Source organism: Zootoca vivipara, chromosome 3 (genome assembly GCF_963506605.1).
Source record: "Zootoca vivipara chromosome 3, rZooViv1.1, whole genome shotgun sequence".
Classification (NCBI taxonomy): domain Eukaryota; kingdom Metazoa; phylum Chordata; class Lepidosauria; order Squamata; family Lacertidae; genus Zootoca; species Zootoca vivipara.
The window spans coordinates 103,894,681-103,914,578 of NC_083278.1; the positions used below are offsets into that span (position 1 = coordinate 103,894,681).

Here is a 19,898-nt window from a genome sequence, read left to right on the forward strand (position 1 = left end):
ACACACCATAGACATTGGCCTGCCCTTCCTATTTTAATTATTTTACTTATTAAATTCATACCCCACTTGCCCCCCTCCAAAGCAGTCCATCACTATGAACACACAAACCCAGCTTCACCTAGAACAGAAGAGGGCAGATGTTTATGCTGTACCCTAATCCCACTGGATTTTCAGAGCATCAATGTTGCTCTGCTTGCAAGCGCGCACACATTTGGAACATTAAATACAGTGGTACCTCGACTTATGAACGACTCGACAACCGGATTTTTCAACTTACGAATGGGGGTAATGGCCGCGCACTTACGAATGTCTCGACATCCGGAAAAACCTGCGGTGGTTTTAGATAGAGATTTTACGATTTACGAATTTTTAGATAGGGTTGCTTCGACTTACAATTTTTTCCGTTTCCAATGCGTTCCTATGAGAAATCGCGTTTCCAATGGCATTTTTCGACTTACGAATTTTTCAACTTACAAAGGTGCCTTCGGAACGGATTAAATTCGTAAGTCGAGGCGCCACTGTATAAGAATGAGTCTGATATCATGCTTGTGATGTCCAGTGGTTCTGCTCTCGCTAGGACTAACTGATGTTCATTTGCTTCACTGGTCCTACTTGCAACAGGATTCGGGTGGAATACAACCCAGTGCCCCCACCTCTATCCCCAGGAAGGAGGCGCAGGAGGAACCCACTGGACTTACTTAATGATCATAATGACCACGACAATATGAAAGGTGATGAAGTACAGCTTTGCTGCCTCGTGAGTCACAAGGGCAAATCCACTGGCAAGGAGTAGAAAGTTAAGGACTAGAAAAGGAAGTTTGCCACATGCATGCTTACTTCGCCCATCTGCCAAGTTAGGCTGCAGTTAGGAATTTAGGAAGAGCCTGCTGGACCAGACCAATGGCCATTCTTCCCCAGTGTCCTGTTCGCAGAGTGGCCCAGCCAGATGACTGGGAAGCCTGGAAGCAGGGCCTGAGTTATTCTCCCCACCTGCGATTCCCAGCAGGTAGCATTCGGAGGCATACTGCCCTCAGCTGTGGAGGTAGTAGAACACAGCTTTTGCCTATTCCTCTTTTAACGCCATCCAACTCAGTGGCTGTCTCTACCTCTCCTGGGAGCAAATTCCATATTTCACCCCATTCCCCAAGCTTTCGGCCATTTGAACTTGGCTAACTGCATTCTCTAGCAACGTTCACTGATGGCATGGATCTAAAGTGCCCCCCGTGTCCGTTTACACCAGTGCCTCTCATTAGTCTCCCCCATTTCAGAAATCTTTCTGCAAAAGCATTCCTCTGTGCTATATCGTAGGCTTCTGCAGAAGGCCTGCCTCATAATTTCGAAAGCAGCTTCATAGGAACAGAATAGCTCCTCTCCTTGCAAAAAAAAAAAAAACCAAACCAAAAAAACCCCCCACCCTTTGGAAACCCATACCCTTTATCTAGCTGATCCCCCTCTTTTTTGAGGGGGAGCAAGAAACAAAAACTGTGTCCTAGAAAGTAAACTTCCGATTACCCAAAGATGTATGTAGCCTGATCAGGTACAAGTACTATGACCATTATGTCCGTGACGTAAGAGAAGTTGTTAGAAGTTTGCCATTGATCACTGAACTTTCCCCAATGGTAATTAACATTTAGGGTTGTATCCAATTGCTGCTGTTGCACTTGGGAAGCGGGGCTTCTGCTGGTACAATAGAGCTCTCCCCTGCACTTCCTCTCCTCTGCAATCCCCCAAAATCAGCCCCGGAGGTCTGGGGGATCCACTGGATCAGATTTAAAGTGTGAATGGAAGAGGAAGTCCTGGGGCTTAAGGGAAAGCCTCTTGCACAGCACTGACTACAAACCTTTTTAAAAAAAATCACTATTATAGGAGGATATTTTTACTCCTATTGCTTTCAAGGAGATTTAACACGGACTTTTGCATATATATGCATTTGTTCCGGAAATGACTCTGTAATCAGGGCTAGCCCAAAATGTATCACTGCCTAAGGAGGCCAGGATGGTACACCTCCCCCCCATTCCTATTCTGCATACTTGAGCCACCTGGACTAGCAATTGGTTCCAGTTTCAACACTAGGGACAGGTCACTGTTACCCAACAGTAGGGCTGGCCTGTTCTGCTCATGGCACACTGAGATCTGTGGGATGCCCTCCCATCAGATGTCAAAGAAATAAACAACTATCTGACATTTAGAAGACATCTGAAGGCAGCCCTGTTTAGGGAAGTTTTTAATGACTGGTGTTTTAATGTATTATTAATCTTTTGTTGGAAGCCGCCCAGAGTGGCTGGGGAAACCCAGCCAGATGGGCGGGGTAGAAATAATAATAAATAAATAATAATAATCTGGAGTGTGAAGCTTTGCCCAAAGGATAGGAAGTCCTTGGTGGCTTTTTACTCCCTTCCAAAGCACTTTAAAACAACAACCATGCTGCTTTACAAAGGATATCATGCCATTGGTTGACGACAGTTAACTCCATTAGGACGACGAAAGACGACGCAATGTCATTGAAGTTATTCTTGCAATATTTGGCCCGAGCAAAGGTGGTGTCTTTCAGAGCGGGGTTTCCGCAGTAGAGGGCATGTTGCACGGTGCTGTTTGCAGCGAAGAACTGGACCTTCCCGTGGAAGATTTCCATTCCGATGATGGAAAACACATAATACACCACCTAATGGGGAAAATGAGGTTACCTATTTGTCAGCGAACAACGCAGGGGGAGTGAAGATTTACACTGGGAACAAGGGAAGGGAAGGGAAGGGAAATCAAATCAACGTTACCAAATGGTTGAAGCTGGAATCAAAGGCAGTCTGGCTGGTTGTGGGGGCAGGGAAGGGGCTTACTCAATCATGCTTAGTGGATGCAGAACCCAGATGCCCCTGCCATTTCCTCCCTAGGAACAGGACCCGTACCACCTCTTATTTGCCCAGAGGCCACTGCAGAGGCAGCACAGTGAGCTGGGGGCTGTCAAAGTTGCCCCAGTGGATCTGGTCTCCTGAGGTGGTCACCTCACCTTGTCTCATGTGTGGGCCAGCCCTGTCTGAAAGTCTCCTGTTAAACGTGCAGTGAGTGGGCCAGGAATTAGTAGATATACTGATCAGACAAGGCTATTTGGACACTTCTCTTGGAAAACCAGTCCTAGGAATCATCTACAAATGCATAATGCCATTGGGAGTGATTTCTAGATATGACTGAGGCTGTACACGTTTTGAGTTTGGGAAGCGGGGAGGACAGTCCCACTGCACAAATGTACCTCACCTCATTCCACACACACACATGCAGCAGCCTGGCTGAATCCTGTCTTGTGTGCAAACTAGCCCAAAGCCCCTGCAGATTTATGAAAACGAGCAGGATGAGGAGGAATTAAAAAAAAGGTGATGCTCACCAAAGCCAGTCCACCAAAGGTCAGCATGGTAGGTACAATGTTTATTAGCGTAGTCATGATGACCCGGAACCTAGAAGAAAACAGTATATGAAAACTGAGTTTGGATGGGATGGGCCTTTCAGGTGTCACTGGTCAATTAAATACCAAAAAAGGAGGCATTGCAGAAAGGGGTCTGCATAGGGATAAAATAGATAGAGCAAGGGAGCTCCAGATTCTGAGACTATCCTTGTACCTTTGGCCTCTGTGCTGATCTCCCTATGCTTTAAAGTTTAGACCAGGCATCTCCAAACTTTGGCCCTCCAGATGTTTTGGACTACAATCCCCATCATCCCTGACCACTGGTCCTGTTAGCTAGGGATCGTGGGAGTTGTAGGCCAAAACATCTGGAGGGCCGCAGTTTGGGGATGCCTGGTTTAGACTGATGCATTTTAACTTGCACCCTGTTTACAACTTCCTCCCCCCCTTCTCTCTTGGGATCTAAATATGAGCTGTCACATTCAATCTATCCTCTGAGAACAAAGGGACAAGGCTGCCTTTGTCTTCTCCAGATTAGTTAGTTAGCTTGGAACTCGAAATTTTTCTATCCAAGTTATGTGCTTCTTAGTACATTGTGGGTTTTTTTGTTTTTACAAGCACCTACTTGCAAATATAACGTTTTAAGTGTGTTTTCAGTGCATTATACAAATGTGACACTAGATGGTGCTGCTGAGCTAATGACAAACTCCATATACAGTATATTTTTAATTTTTTTTTAAAAAAAGCATTATTTTTATATCTGTGTAGATACAGCCAGTGTGTGGTTGCAACAGGTAAAGCCTACTGTAAGCAGATTCACAAACCACAGTCTGCATACTCTGCAAACTAATACAGTACTCAACAACTTAATTCACTAGAGAACATGACTTTCTTCAAGATGCAGGAGCACTTCAGCTAGGTGATCCTGCTCATTTCCTTGCCATTTGAACTTTGCTATCTCCCTATCCCTTCATTCATTGAAGAGCATCCTATCAACAAGTAGTAATCCATTTGGGCTCTTCCTACTAAATGTGACTGTGTGGCTGCAATCTGTGTTCGTATAGAGCTCTTACAGCAGTGCTTGTAAATAAAACCCAGTTATTTTACCGTTGTATGCTGTCTATGATTCTTATGAGTCGAAGAACTCGCAGGATGAAAACAATGTCCAATACTTGCTGGCTGTTGTATACGGTCACTGGAAAAAAAGAAGAAGGGATGGTGAAAGGCACACAAGAAAACTAACATTATCCTAATATTTGAGCATCATAAGCCATAGGTCATTCTGATGGGGGAAAGCTGGGCTTATCTTGAGAACAATGAGCTTCAGTGAACTTAAGGCTCATTTACTCTGTCCTTAAGTTCGGGAGCTTTCACTTCCAGCTGTGTTTTGTGATGCTAGCTTGTTTTAACAAACCATGGTTAGGAATATCTCCACACCACTGTGGTTGATGCTAAACTGCAGCCCATAACAAATGGAAGCAGAAGCTCTGCATCTCCTCCTTGCAGCTGCACTGGAGAAGAATGAGTTTGTGAGCATGGAGGGAGACTAGGCTTGTTTCTATCAGGCTAATCCATGGTTTAACATTACCACGAGGCAGCATTACAACCAGCCAAGTCCATGGAAGTTTCACAAAGGACCCTCAAGTTTGGCTTATCTGTTCCTTGATGCACCAATGGTCACAAGAGACATGAAACCATATTGGAAATGGAGAAGTGTTTTCATCTCACCTGCTGCATACCTTTCCACAGGAGAAACACACAGACTTACCTGATTTAAGGGTAGTGTTGAGTACAGTTGCAACCAAGGCAGCAACAATGATAGAAGTATCAAACCTAGAAAGCATGGGAAAGAAACTTGTTTAGTTAGTGTGACTTTAAGTCATCTGCCTATTACAATCTCCACCAGCGTTCGCCAACCTAGTGCACCCTCCAGATGACAGCTGCATCAGCCCCAGCCAGTATTGCAGTACAAAACATCTGGAGAGCTCCAGCTTGATGAAGAAGCTAGTCTCCCATGACTCTCATGTCACCTGTTAGAAGCTCAGAGTCCTGTGGGGTCCAGCCAAAGGCCCATCTTGTCAAGTGTCCTGTTCTCACAGTGGCCATCCAGATGCATCAGGGAAGCCTGCAGGAAGGACCTGAGCACTTTCTCCACCTGCAACCCCCAGCAACTGGAATTCAGAAGCATACTATCTCTCTGGTAGTGGAGGCGGGACACAGCCTTATTCTGTCCCTGAATGTGTCTCATCTGGACCTCGGAGGTCCAGCTCCGAGGGCCTTCTGGCAGTTCCCTCACTGCGAGAAGTGAGGTTACAGGGAACCAGGCAGAGGGCCTTCTTGGTGGTGGCACCCTCCCTGTGGAATGCCCTCTCATCAGATGTCAAGGAAATAAACAACTATCTGACTTTTAGAAGACATCTAAAGGCAGCCCTGTTTAGGGAAGTTTTTAATGTTTGATGCTTTATCGTTTTATTATTATTATTAGTAATAATATTCTGCTGAGAGCTGCCCAGAATGGCCTGGGAAACCCAGCCAGATGGGCAGGGTATAAATAATAAATTTGTTGTTGTTGATAATAATAATATTAATAATAATGTCATCCAAGTAGCCATTGCTACTTCTTGTAACAGTAAATTCCAGAGTTCAGCTATGTGCACTGTATGATACCAGTCATGGTTTCCCTCAAAGAATCATGGGAACTGTAGTTTGGCTGCTGGAAATCGTAGTTCTGTGAGGGGTCCCCTAACAACTCTCAGCACTTCTAAGACCCTACACTTCCCAGGATTCTTTGGGAGAAGCCAGGACTCTTAAAGTGGCATGAGAGTGCTTTAAACATATGGTGTGGTGTCAGAGTTGAGCGTTTTCCCCTGGCAAGCCGATATTACTAGACAGGGCCATAGCTCAGTGGTAGAGCACATGCTTTGCTTGCAGAAGGTCACAGGTTCCGTCCCTGGCACCTCCAAGTAACGCTGGAAATGTCTGAAAATCCTGGAAAGCCAGTCAATGTAGGAGAACGAGGAACTACTGGCTTCTTCATAACAAGGAGGGACAAAAATAAAAGAATTTACTCACCAGTTCCAGAACTGGTTCCTTGCAAAAAAGGTTCTGGGTTCGTAGGTGTACAATTTCAGAAGAATCTCGGCGATATACAGACTGAGGAACACCCACTCTGCGTAGGAAATGAGTGGGTTCTCCTCATCCAATGCAATGAAGACGGCATTGATTAGTATGATGACATCATACATCCAAACAAATACCCTGCGGGAGATGTTCGCCGGGTTAATTACCAACCAAACTTGTTTGTTTCGAATCAATTTACCCCGAAAACCCAAACTACTACGGTCCAGCCACGTGCACCATCCAAAATGGCCCCATGGGCAGGTGAGAGAATTTGCTCAGGGTCACCTGAAGCACTTTGTTGGAAAGGCAAGAGATTCAGACTTACTTGTGCCGAACCATCTTGCGAATGAGGAGGCTAGGAGCAGAGTTGTACACATGGGGAATCCAGACTTCCAGGGGGTGGCTGTGGAGCTTCATGGTGATCACTTGTATATTCAAAAGATCAGCAAGACGCACAAAAGACTTTTTGTCTGCCATAAACAGAAAACAATGCCCGGGGGGGGGGGACTCATTTAGAAGCTGCTCAGGCAAATACTCGGCAATTCAGACAAGCCCCCACACGTTAAACCTACAGGACAAGAGCAACAATCTGGATTTGGCCAGGTTCTTCTAGCCAGATGTGCATAAGAGAAAAGTAAAGGCAGCTGCAGATTAACTGAATACAGGTATCAGGGTGGATAAAATAATTTTTTAAAAAAAATTAAAAATGGATTTTTTAAAATTTAAATTGGATTTTTAAAATTTAAAATAAAATACTTTTGGAAGGAATATCTTTCTAAAGGTAGTTTTCTATTTAAGTTACATTATTGTCGAAAGGCTATTCATCAGGAAATAAGGATTTGTTTTAAGTTAAAGCTCAGTCTAAGGTTTTTTTAATTAAAAAAATCATTTAGCCACATCAGTTAACAAACATGGATACATATGCTATAATGTTTTTGTTTAGTTAAATAAATTGTTTAAATTGTTATTAAGGAAATGATTATTTTTCTCCTTCCAGCAAAGTACAGCAGAAACGTTGTCCAAATATAACAGTTAACTTATTAAACCTCACAATAATTTCATAATTATCTGTCAATGTATTTCTAATAGTATAACCAAATCAGTCATTTTTGATATAACTGTAAAAAACTACTCTGAAAATTTATTATTCCAAAAATGAAACCTTCATCTGGTTCTAAATATTAAGATTATACCAGCAGGAATGAGTCTTTCTGTGAAAAAAGAAAAAAGAAAGATTTAAATCAAGTCTTACTGACTAGTGATTTAAATCGTGATTTAAATTGATTGGATTTAAATCAATTCCACCCTGCTGAATATGCACCCAGTGAGCTGTTCAAGATCCTATTAAGGGTATAATTAGGGTTATTAACATTGTTGCATTTTTAAAAAACCACCCTGTGGGATTCCAGGGTTATTTACAGCACACTCAGATAAATATATGAAAAGATGGACGAAACACAACTCCAAAATTTCAGCGACGGCAACACTACATTGCAGCAGCAGACGTAAAAAAAACACCTTTGGGCTCAAGGTGTTCATTACCTCCTCAAGGAGTGAATGAAACCAGGTGAGCCAGTGAATAATGCATTTCAGGATGCTATCAGCATATTTAAGAAGACAAGGCAGCAGAACAGACGGTCTCAGTTCCGACTGTAGGTGGGAGACAACATTTTTGAGTGGTCCGGTATAGTACACGGCTAGGAGAGCAGGCAGAAGATTGGGCTAGAATCTCTCTTCCCCCTCCCCTCAATATGCTACCTGCCTCTACAGTGGTGGTATATGTGGCGATTCACCACCGAGACAAGACCCAGCACGTGAGGGGTTAAGCTTAGAGCAGATAGAACCCTCGGGGGCGGGCTCAGCCCAGGGATAAAAACCCCTCCGGAGTGGCAGTTAGGGGGAGTCAGTTGAGGTTGGAGTTGAGGTGGGAGTCAGTTGAGGTTGAGCTAGGAGTGGTTGGTTATATGCAGAGAGAGCTAATTTAATATATTGAGGAAGGAGAATAGGTGGTGATTTAGTCAGACGGGATACAAAGTTGGGAGATTATTAATAAATATTTACTTAGTTGACTTTAGCGGTAATAGGCCGGTAATTTATAATTAGAGGTAATAGGCCGGTATAGGAACCACCTGAAATTTAGAACAACCTAAGATTTGTACTGCAACCATTAAGCATATGAACACACAATAAAGCAACTTCGTTTTATTTTATCTGTATCCTGGTCTGTGGTGTTTTGGTGGAGGTGTTTATTTTGTAGTTGGCACATCACCAATCGACCGTAAAACGTCCAGTGGTGATGTGCAGGTCAGAGTGACCGCTACATAAAAGTGGTGGCAGCGTCGGGATAAAGAATTATTAAAGTAGAGATAAACAAAAAGTGAGGCAAGCTTACAATCGTGTCAGGGGAGAGGAACACAAACACCTGGAAAGGGAAAGGGTGAATTCTGTGGAGAGTTACCCCGCCCTAGGGTGTGAGGTGTTGATCCTGTCGTGAGAGATTGTAAGGCGAAGCTGAACTTAGGTTTTATTTAAACTATTTTGGGCAAGAGGGTTTATGTTTAGAGGTCAGTAGAAAGTACGCTGGAGAAAGTTCTGAGGTAACTGTAGGCGTGACTTTGGGACCTAAGTGTGAAAACCCAGCCTAACAAAATAGTTGAGACACCCACCAATAACTAACTAAATAAAAATGCCACCAAAGAAAGCTAAAACCACTCTGAGAGAGGCTCACATTGAAAGCTCTGAGGAGGAAAATGGAGTGACACAGGTAGAAGAAACCTGTCCTGAAGAGATTACAAAATCCTCTGAGACCGAAGATTTTGAGAAATGGAAACTAGAAAAAGAATATAGTTTAAAATTGGAATTAGCACGATTAGAACAGCAGAGAGAGAAAGAAAAACTACAGTTAGATGCTGAGAGAGACAAAATGAGAATACAAGCTGAGAAAGAAAGACTAGAATTTGAGATGAAAGAGAGAGAAATGAAATTACAAATTGAGCGGGAAAGAGAAAGGGAAGAAAGAGAGTATAATTTGGAAATGAAAAGGCTAGAAATAACAGCTTTAAATAATCAGAATAATAACAATAATAGTGCCAACCAGAACATTACCAAGGTAGATTTAAAACAATTCCCAGAGTACAAGGAACATGATAACGCTGAATCCTTTATAATATCATTTGAAAGGGCTTGTCAGGATTTTAAGGTACTGCCTGAGGAACAGATGCAGATATTAAGGGCACGTATTAGTGGGACCCTGACAGAAATTTACTCTCAAATGCCTTTAGATCAATCCCGAGATTTCCAAACATTTAAAAAGATGGTATTTGTTAGATTCGGGATAACAAGTGAACAACTGAGGCAGAAGTTTCGGAATGTGTGTAAAGTTCGTGAGGAAACATTTGCTCAGTTGGGAGCTAAAACTAGCAACTATTTAAACAAATGGTTAGAACAAGAAGGAGCTGATTCAGTAGAAAAGATTAAAGAAGTGTTTGCACTCGAGCAGTTTTATGAAACCATAAACAGCCAGCTCAAATATTTAATAAAAGAAAAACACCCAAGTACAGTACAGGAGGCTGCAAATTTAGCCGATGAAATAAATGAAATAAGAGAACATGTGTTTGATGCACCTAAGCAGAGGGATAAATATTGGGAACACAATAAATCATAACAAAGTAATTCACCCACAAAGTTTACCACAGAAGTGGGGAAAAAGAAATTTACCTCAGGGGCACCAGCACACCAAAAAGAGATCACTACCCCTAGGAATCCTGAGGGGAAAATAAATAAATTTGGAGGGCAAAATAGACCCGAGTTAACCTGTTGGCAATGTGGATTGAGGGGACATCGGCAAGCGCAGTGTACATTTAATTTAAGGACCCCAAGCCACAAGATTAATTCACCACAGAAGCAGACATATTGTGTCAGGGCCTTGGAGTCGACCTCTGCTGAAGCTGAAGTTGCCACGGCAACACAACACACGACCAGGCCTCAACCAGAAGAGACAGTACCAATAGCCAGAGTGGTGGAATGTTATCTCATTCAGAAGGATGAGAGTTTATTAAACCGAACAGGGGAAGAAATATGGATTGAGGGTAGAAACTTTATAGCTCTGAAGGATTCGTGCTCGCAAGTGACTGTATTGCACGCTGAGGTTGTTAATAAAAAAGCTTATATCCCAGGAAAAACAATCACGCTGAAGGGAATCTCCTCAACTCCTGCAACCTTACCAGTAGCTTCGGTACAGCTAAGATTTAAAAATTGGTCAGGCCAATGGCAAGTGGCTGTGTCACCAGAAATCCCAGCAGCAGCGTTAATTGGTTGGGATCTTATTGAACATGTACAGAGTGCAAAGGTGATAACTAGAGCACCAAGCCAGCAACAGTTACCCAGCATTGACAGGAGAAATGATACAGTTGCTGAGGGAAATTCTGAAACAGTTTTAATTCCTTTAGTTTCTAGTCAACCCTCAAAGTTTGCTGAGAGCCAAAAGGCTGATACAAGTTTATATTCTTGTTTTGAGGCAGCTGCAAGTAAAAAAAGTTAACCCCTGAGAGCCCTGATCCTTTTATAGTAAAAAGGGGATTACTATACAGTGGGACAGCACCAAATAAAGTGGAAAAGTTAAATGGGGAGACAAAGAAGACAGTGGGGAACTGGAGTGCAGTTTATAGCTCAAACCCCAATAAAACAAAATCTGTTGTATCAAGAAATTTTGATGTCCCAACAATAGCAGATGAGCACAACAAAGAGGATGTGCACCATAGAAGTCCTCAGTCATCCGAGGTTTCTGTTGATACAGTACCTCAGGACTCAAATAAGATAAACAAGCCCCATCTGAACCAAGTAGAAGCGTCAGAATATGAAAAAAATAATTTGAGTAGCACAAATGATTTTAAGTCAGAAACAGACACTAGTCTCTCAGATTCAATCCTAGATTTGTCTAAAGCTGAACTCTTGCAAAAGAAGCGTATGGATAGGGAAACTTTCACACACCATGTTCCCAGGGCAGTGAAAACAAAACGCGGGAAAGAGAGCAGTTTAAGTGTTATTCACAAGGCCATATTCACACAATGTAAAGGCATTCCTGAGAAATTTAAAAAGCTAGAATCAGTGCCAAATGAGAAGCTGGAGTATATGCCTCAAAAGATCCAACTTGCTCATAGAAGTCCTACTATTGTTAACCAAGTTGAGGAAGAATTTAGTTTAAGTAAGATTGAGAGAAATGACAATCGAAATGGTGCCCTCAAGAGAAAACGGACCACACCAAAAGGGTCAGTTAAAAGTAAGAAAAGCATCTCTGAGAACAGTTTCAACGTAACCGAGATAAAAACTTTGCACAGACTAGAGTCTGGGAAAAAACCCAGGGAAGCTAATGGGCACGCCAAGAATACTGCTATCCCTAAAGATGTTAAGAGAGAGAGAAAGCCTAGATGCAGACTCAAAGTACAACCACCAGTCTGTCTAATTGATGGTGATGTTATCCATGAGAGAGATCGGAGTGTCAGAGAGGGCAGCCTAATGCAGCCGAGTGCATCAGTCAGCGAAGGAACCAGATGTATTGCAGAAGCAAGTCATCTCTACACTAGCATGGTCAAGCGCGATATCATCATGTGGCACCGAAGAAAACTACAGCGCAACCCGAGAAGACTGAAAGCTGTATTGCATCTAAGTCAGTTGCTGCACCATCGAGAGATCCAAATTCAAGAGGAAAAGCAAGACTTTAAGTCGTCCTGAAGATACAAAAGACTTTCTGAACATTGTCGCTGATGCATTATCAAGAAGACCTGATCACACGGACTGAGCCATAACAGAGTCACCATGCCAGTAATGAACTATTGCATGTCTGGGTAAAATATGCGATTACATGTAAATAAAGGTTTCAAAAGGGTATGTATTTTTACTGTTGCTGAAACTGTTATGTTATATGTGTAAAAGAAATTAAAAGGTAAGAGTAACATGATTTAAATGTTTATGTTAGGAAATTAGTTAGTTGTGTGACCTTTTAATATGCCATTTGTAACAGGGGGTTACTTAAAACTAGCAACACCCTGTTACAAATTTAATATGGGGGGAGGTATGTGGCGATTCACCACCGAGACAAGACCCAGCACGTGAGGGGTTAAGCTTAGAGCAGATAGAACCCTCGGGGGCGGGCTCAGCCCAGGGATAAAAACCCCTCCGGAGTGGCAGTTAGGGGGAGTCAGTTGAGGTTGGAGTTGAGGTGGGAGTCAGTTGAGGTTGAGCTAGGAGTGGTTGGTTATATGCAGAGAGAGCTAATTTAATATATTGAGGAAGGAGAATAGGTGGTGATTTAGTCAGACGGGATACAAAGTTGGGAGATTATTAATAAATATTTACTTAGTTGACTTTAGCGGTAATAGGCCGGTAATTTATAATTAGAGGTAATAGGCCGGTATAGGAACCACCTGAAATTTAGAACAACCTAAGATTTGTACTGCAACCATTAAGCATATGAACACACAATAAAGCAACTTCGTTTTATTTTATCTGTATCCTGGTCTGTGGTGTTTTGGTGGAGGTGTTTATTTTGTAGTTGGCACATCACCAATCGACCGTAAAACGTCCAGTGGTGATGTGCAGGTCAGAGTGACCGCTACAGTATAGACCAGTGCTCCCCAACCTTTTTATCGCCACGGACCAGTCGACGTTTGATAATTTTACCGCGGCCCGCTGGGGGGGGGGACGTTGATTGTTTATATTTTATTTAGATTGTTTTGATTTAATAATTTTAATTTAATTGTATTTAAATGTTCCTTGGGCGGCCCGGTACCAATTGATCCACGGACCGTGACCGGTCCGTGGCCCGGGGGTTGAAGACCACTGGTATAGACCACTGCAGTGTTGCTGCATGTGCAGACCAGCCTTAACTCTTTCTTTCTTTCTTTCTTTCTTTCTTTCTTTCTTTCTTTCTTTCTTTCTTTCTTTCTTTCTTTCTTTTTCTTTCTTTCTCTCTCTCTCTCTCTCTCTCTCTCACACACACACACACACGCATGAAAGAAACAGATGTGGCTTCAGGAAGCAACTTGGCTCCTGCTTGCCTCCAACTACTTTGAGGAACGGTATGCCCATGGACCTTTCCATGAGGAAAGGTATGTCCATGGTCCATGGGGTCACGAAGAGTCGGACACGACTAAACGACTAAACAACAACAACAACAACATGCCCATGGATGAGGGACGCAGGTGGCGCTGTGGGTTAAACCACAGAGCCTAGGGCTTGCTGATCAGAAGGTCGACAGTTCGAATCCCTGTGACGGGGTGAGCTCCCGTTGCTCGGTCCCAGCTCCTGCCAATCTAGCAGTTCGAAAGCACGTCAAAGTTGCAAGTAGATAAATAGGGACCACTACAGCGGGAAGGTAAATGGCGTTTCCGTGTGCTGCTCTGGTTCACCAGAAGCGGCTTTGTCATGCTGGCCACATGACCTGGAAGCTGTACGCCGGCTCCCTCGGCCAATAATGCGAGATGAGCGTGCAACCCCAGAGTCGGTCATGACTGGAGCTAATGCTCAGGGGTCCCTTTATCTTTATGCTCACGGATGAAGCATCTGCACGGAGAAGGTTCCAGGTTCAATCCTTGGCATTCCCAGGTAGCGCTGGCATGGACCCCTGCTGGAAACCCTGGAGAGCAGCTGCCACTCAGTGCAGACAATACTGAGTTAAATGGCCCAGTTCAGTTTTATGTTCCTAACTCATCCTTCCCCCCACATTCACCCATGTTGACAAAGCTGCGCCCAGCAGCGGGCTGCTTTCAGAATATATTTTTGGGCTTTCCGTCCTCAGGAGACGCATCCCCTTCTCAGGGCCAGTTTTAGGGTGGTGAAGGCGGTTCCTCCACATAGGACGCAGAGCTGAGAGGAGTGCATCATCATCATCATCATCATCACGCCTATATCTATACAAGTACCTACTCAAATTTAGGCCCTGGTCAGTCAGATGGGCGATTGAGCTGCTGCAAAGCTACTTCCGTGCCTGCTACGGGGGTGGGGTTGTGGGCTGCCCGACTGAACCACCGCGTAGGGGGCTGCGAGCTCAGCCCCTACACGATGGAATGTTCCCGCCTGCGTCACACCCGGACCGACCAATAGGGTCGGACGGGAGGTGGGGTTTGGAGTTTAAAGCCCCCCACAGGCAGGAACTCGGTCTCTTTAATCCCTGTTCGCCCCTTCGGTGGCCACAGGAGGAGTTCCGGTAGATGTACATCACTGGGCTCCTTTCTGGTGGTTAACTTCTCACGGGCTCCAACACACGGGTTGGAGTCGGATATATTCTGATAGGTTCCAACGCCTAAGCCAATTCCGTTCAATATTCGTAACCAATAAAGTTGTGGCCTTAACCACTCAATTAAACTTATTTACTGTGTCACGTGTCTTTATTTCACGGGAAGGAGGGACATTGCCACACAACTATGGCATAGTGCACTTGAAAGCACGCGCAGAATGGAAGTTAAGAGGGAGGAGGGCATGAAAATAAGAAATATTGTTGGAGGAGGCGCCAAATTTTGTCCTTGCTCAGGGTGCCACATTGCCAAAGTCCACCCCTTTCCCCTGTCCTTCCCTCCCTCTCACCTGCCCCTGGCAACCTTATCTCTCCCAGCCACACTGCTCGAGTCTGCTGCTACCCACCCACAAAGCCCTTCTGCTCTTCGTCACATATTCGCAGCAACAGCTCTCGGTGGGATGTGCTTATGTCGGGGGCCACCAGTTTCACAAGCCGCTTCCAGCGGTCTTCTTTGACGACAAACTCTGCTTCCTCCTTTGCCTTCAGGAGGTTGAAGGCTTCTATCATCTTGCGGCGTTTCATGTAAGCAAGTTTGCGGATCTCATTCTGTGGGAAAATATATATATATAAATATATACTTAAGAAGAACACTCGGCTTAGTAGTGTTGGCGCCTGTCCTGTGGAATGCCCTCCCATCAGATGTCAAAGAGAAAAACAGCTACCAGATTTTTAGAAGACATCTGAAGGCAGCCCTGTTTAGGGAGGCTTTTAATGTTTAATTGTTTTATTTCATTTTTCTGTTGTAAGCCGCCCAGAGTGGCTGGGGAAACCCAGCCAGATGGGCGGAGTATAAATAAATTATTATTATTATTATTATTATTATTATTATTATTATTATTATTATTACTGTCTGCCCCGACCGGCAGCAGCTTTCCAGGGTGTCAGGCAGAGGGGTCTTTCCCCCAGTCAAACCTATTCAACCCCCCATTGCAAATTGGGTTTATTATCAAAATTTACAGACTTTCAGCTGCTTGCAATGAGAAAACCGAAGGAAAGCAGTTGAAATAGCTCAACACAACAGATATGCTTCAAGCGGTTTCCCCCAAATTCAGCTAAAATTGCAACTTATCTCTTATCCCCTCCTTGGCGGTGCGCTTACCTTTAAGTGTTTTCTGTAATTGTTGTACACAACAGCCAGGAAGACCGACATGAAGATGTAGGTGTTGATAATAACATAGACTATGAAAAACAGGCAGTACCACCAGCTGAAGTCATAAGCTGGCATCCTACAAGAGAGGAGTAGTATCACCACCGATAAAGTAAGAAAAGCCTAGGAACTAACCGATCCTATACTCGTCTGCTGTGTATATAATATTTAGCAGTTTTGCGATATTTGGATTCATATAAACCAACAAACTTTGTAAGCTTTCCTGGGATTGCCAATTGGCCATTGAACAGTGGATTGTGCATTTCAGAAAAATACCGTACTTTTCCGTGTATTAGACAAGGGTTTTTTTTGCTCCAAAATAAACTAAAATAAACTATAAACTAAATAAACTAAAAAGTGGGGGGGGGTCGTCTTATACATGGGTAGTGCAGGGGGGAGATGGGTGATTGGTTGCATCCGCGAGCAGGATCTAGCGATTGGGTGGGTGAATGGTGTCTGCTGCAAAGGCTGCTTTGGATTGGCTGCTGCTTTGTCAGGTGAGCGGGTTATTTGTGGATGCGTAAAGGGCTGCTTTCAATTGGCTGCCGCTTTGGCAATTTGGGTTAGTTGCTTGTGATTGTTAGCACTTGCCAGTTGGTTGAGTGAGATTCAGTTTGGTATTCCCCTCCCCCCCCCAAAATGCTCAACAACATTGGGGATACCCCCCCAAAAAAGCTCCACAACTCTGAGCAATCCTCCGCACAAAAAAAGCTCAACAACTCTGTGCCATCTTCCCCCATTTTCTTAAATTTGAGCCCCCCAAAATAGGGGGGCATCTTATACATGGGGGCGTCTTATAGACAGAAAAGTACGGTAGGTTGTCACATCACCAAGGTGGTGCTCATGTCCCTCTTACACCAGGAAAACATCCCATTGCTACAGCTCAACAAGAAAAATTAAAAGTATGCGGAGAGGCAAGGCAGATACTTACATGACATCGGGGCTATTTGCTGTGGTGACCAGCACATACATGTCAAAGACGATTTCAAGGTAATTTGAAAAATATGGCAAGCCTTCCACTGTCTTCAGATTCCTTGAAGAAAAGAGGAGAGGGAAACAGAGTCACAGAAGATGCCAACGTGAACTTCAAGCAATGTGCTCAAGAGGCTGTAAGCTAAATAACATGGCTCAAGGGTGGTTTCTCAGATCCATTTTTGGCTCTTTTCCAATTGGTGGGCCGTACAGAGATATACTGTGGAGCAAAGGAAGCTAGACAAAATACACCTTCCTTAAAAACAAACAAACCCACCTTACTTCCAGGCAGCAAAACTGAGGGTACCATTTTGCTGAATATTCTCGGGGTTGGTGGAGGAGATTCTTGGTGGTGGAGGAGATATTTCCTGACATTCCCTTGCAGGTGAGGCAGCCTCTGGGTTCAGAGTAAGAGAGGGAGGAGGGTGGTCCCCTTACCTGTCCCCAAACAGCTTCAAAGCCATGAGAGAAAACATCAGGACACTGAACATAAAGAGCAGGAAGACGTAGGTGATCTCCGGGAGAGTGTTCCGGATGCTACGGAATGCTCTTCGGATCTGCCAAGAAGCAGGAGGCCTTCATTAGGAGGAGATGCAGCAATGTTTATATTCTGTCCACACCCAGCATCCACCTATAGAGATGGACCCACCAGTAAGCAGACCTGAATGCCCCATTATTTGCCTGGGTGCAAGAGCCAGGCACCCCTCCCCTGTCCCAAAGCTGCAAAGTTTATCAGATGAATGAAAGAGCCATTTATCACAAAGACAGCAAACATCAGAGCACCATACAGCTGGTCAAGACCCAGTTTTAGGCATGTTTGTTTAGACAACATGAGCATATGCCTCCTCCAGCACAATCTGAATCTCTGCAGTACATGCAGGTAAGGCACTGCAGGCTACAAGGGACATCTCCCCGCCCCCCGCCCCACTCGTCCACATAATGGACCCGGGATCATTGTGGGATGCACAGAGGCCACCTGCCATTTGCTTCAAGTATAGCACAACAGGTGTGATATGTAAACGACACATCACATCCTCTTTCCCTAGCTTGGGCTGCCTCAGGTGCTGGACTCCTGACTCTTGTTAGCGCAAGTCATCATGGCTTACGGATGCTGGGACTCCCAGCTCCCACCATCTTATGCATTCCCTGAGAGTTTCTGTGCCACTCCCAGACCACTTATCCTTTCAGGACACAGTGGGATTACAGTCATACCTCTAGATACGAACATACCTGCCAAGTTGCTGTTGGAGAAATAAGGGACCAGCCGGAAGTAGCAGACCGGAAGTAGTGCTGCCGCCATTTTGGAACTGGGCAGAGCATGCTCAGAAGTGACTTTTGATGCTGCTTTGCCCAGTTCCAAAATGGCCACCGCGCCAGAAGTCGCACTGCAGCCATTTTGGAACTGGGCAGAGCAGTATCAAAAGTCGCTTCTGAGCATGCTCCGCCCAGTTCCAAAATGGCCGCCGCGCCAGAATAAACAAAAAAAATCCGTTTTTTCAGCTAGGAACAGCTGGAAAAACGGGGATTTCCCAGGGAATACGGGAGACTTGGCAGCTATGGATACAAATGCTGCGGGTTGCGTACAACACGGGTTACAAACACGCCGAACCCGGAAGTAACGGAACGGGTTACTTCCGGGTTCGGCGGTTCGCACATGTGCAGACACGCTGAATGACATCATGCGCAGAAGTGCCAAATCACGCAGCGAGCATGCGCAGATTCAGCGCTTCAGGTTGAGTACTGCTCTGGTTGCGTACAGGGCTCCGGAACGGATCCCGTTCACATCCAGAGGTACCACTGTAATGACTCCTCTTGCCGTTTCTTTGCTGCGATTCTGTGATAGTTTGGGCTTAGTGTGAACCAGGCTTTCAAACCAAACAGGCTCTCCATGTAAACAGCACAAAACCCAAAGTTGAGGCAATGCAGCCTTCATGTGGCAACAGACCTGCCCTGTTTATCACATACCAATCAATCAGAGGATTCAGGTACGAATCAGGCTGATTGGATGAAGGACCCAAATGTACCTGGGGCTCCGTTAACATTGTAATCCCTGACCAGAGAGGGCCCTGTACTGGATTCTGGTAGTGAGAACACATGTGAGCACTTTGTGCATCTATGCCGCATAACTCAAATCAATCACTTCCACCCAGGAGACCTGATTACTGCAGGAGCGCTGAAAACCTCAGTAGAATTGAATTTCCTTTTTTTGCAAGAAACCACAGTGGTACATGCTTCAATCAATTTCAGTGCGGTAGACTTGGCTTATAACAGCCAACAATTAGCATTGCCAATTTCTTCAGCTCCCACTTTTGCATTAAACTGAAACAGTAGGAAGCTGCTCTGAAAGCAGAGCTTTTCCAAAGCATGCCTTCCTGTTCCCTGGCTAGAAGAAATACAAATTCTCGATTCATATCCCAAGCAGAGGAGATGCAAAAAATGTAATTAACGGATGTTTCTGGAATCCACCACCTTCCTGGAATTGCAATAATTTGAAGCGGCATTGGATTCCCGCCCCCCACCCCCATGCATTACATTCCCCAACTTTCAGGGACCCAGCCATGCCTTACCTCGTGTTTCCGCTTCCCCAAAGCTAGGTCAGGCTTAAGCCTGCCTGTTTGCATAGAGAAAAGAAAAAGCAGAAGATGGTTTCAGAACAGAAAGCACTCTACAGCTGGATCTCTGGAGCAAGCGGATGAGACAACACTGAAGCAAGGCCCCTTTCCCTTCAATATATATGCACACCATACAGTTTATAGTTGCTGGCTAATTTAACTAGGGGATCTCTTTGGGATAGAACTGTTGGCGATGGAAACACTGGCCCCAAATTCTTACCTGGCGACTTTCTGCAAAGTTTATTAAGAAGATGGGCCTCAGGGGCCTTGACCACCGGACGCCACGTATGCTTGAGATTCTAAGTGCTCCGAAGACAATCAGGTCAACCAAAGTCATCTGGGTAAGGGGGAAAGTGAGGAGAG

The 19,898-nt window shown here is 44.5% G+C and overlaps 1 protein-coding gene across 2 annotated transcripts in view; it reads right to left on the minus strand.

Moving 5' to 3' along the window:
• The window catches only part of LOC118083117 (two pore calcium channel protein 1), a 38,961-nt gene that overhangs the window by 1,937 nt on the left and 17,126 nt on the right, over nt 1–19,898 (minus strand). For both annotated transcript variants that reach the window (XM_035111212.2, XM_035111213.2), the window contains 12 exons: nt 19,756–19,872; nt 17,362–17,480; nt 16,883–16,984; nt 15,904–16,030; nt 15,149–15,350; nt 6,837–6,981; nt 6,464–6,649; nt 5,160–5,224; nt 4,499–4,586; nt 3,377–3,446; nt 2,443–2,662; nt 699–789 (listed from right to left, as the gene is read on the minus strand). In XM_035111212.2, the coding sequence (XP_034967103.2) occupies nt 699–789; nt 2,443–2,662; nt 3,377–3,446; nt 4,499–4,586; nt 5,160–5,224; nt 6,464–6,649; nt 6,837–6,981; nt 15,149–15,350; nt 15,904–16,030; nt 16,883–16,984; nt 17,362–17,480; nt 19,756–19,872 (1,532 nt within the window). The remainder of the gene's footprint in view (nt 1–698; nt 790–2,442; nt 2,663–3,376; nt 3,447–4,498; nt 4,587–5,159; nt 5,225–6,463; nt 6,650–6,836; nt 6,982–15,148; nt 15,351–15,903; nt 16,031–16,882; nt 16,985–17,361; nt 17,481–19,755; nt 19,873–19,898) is intronic.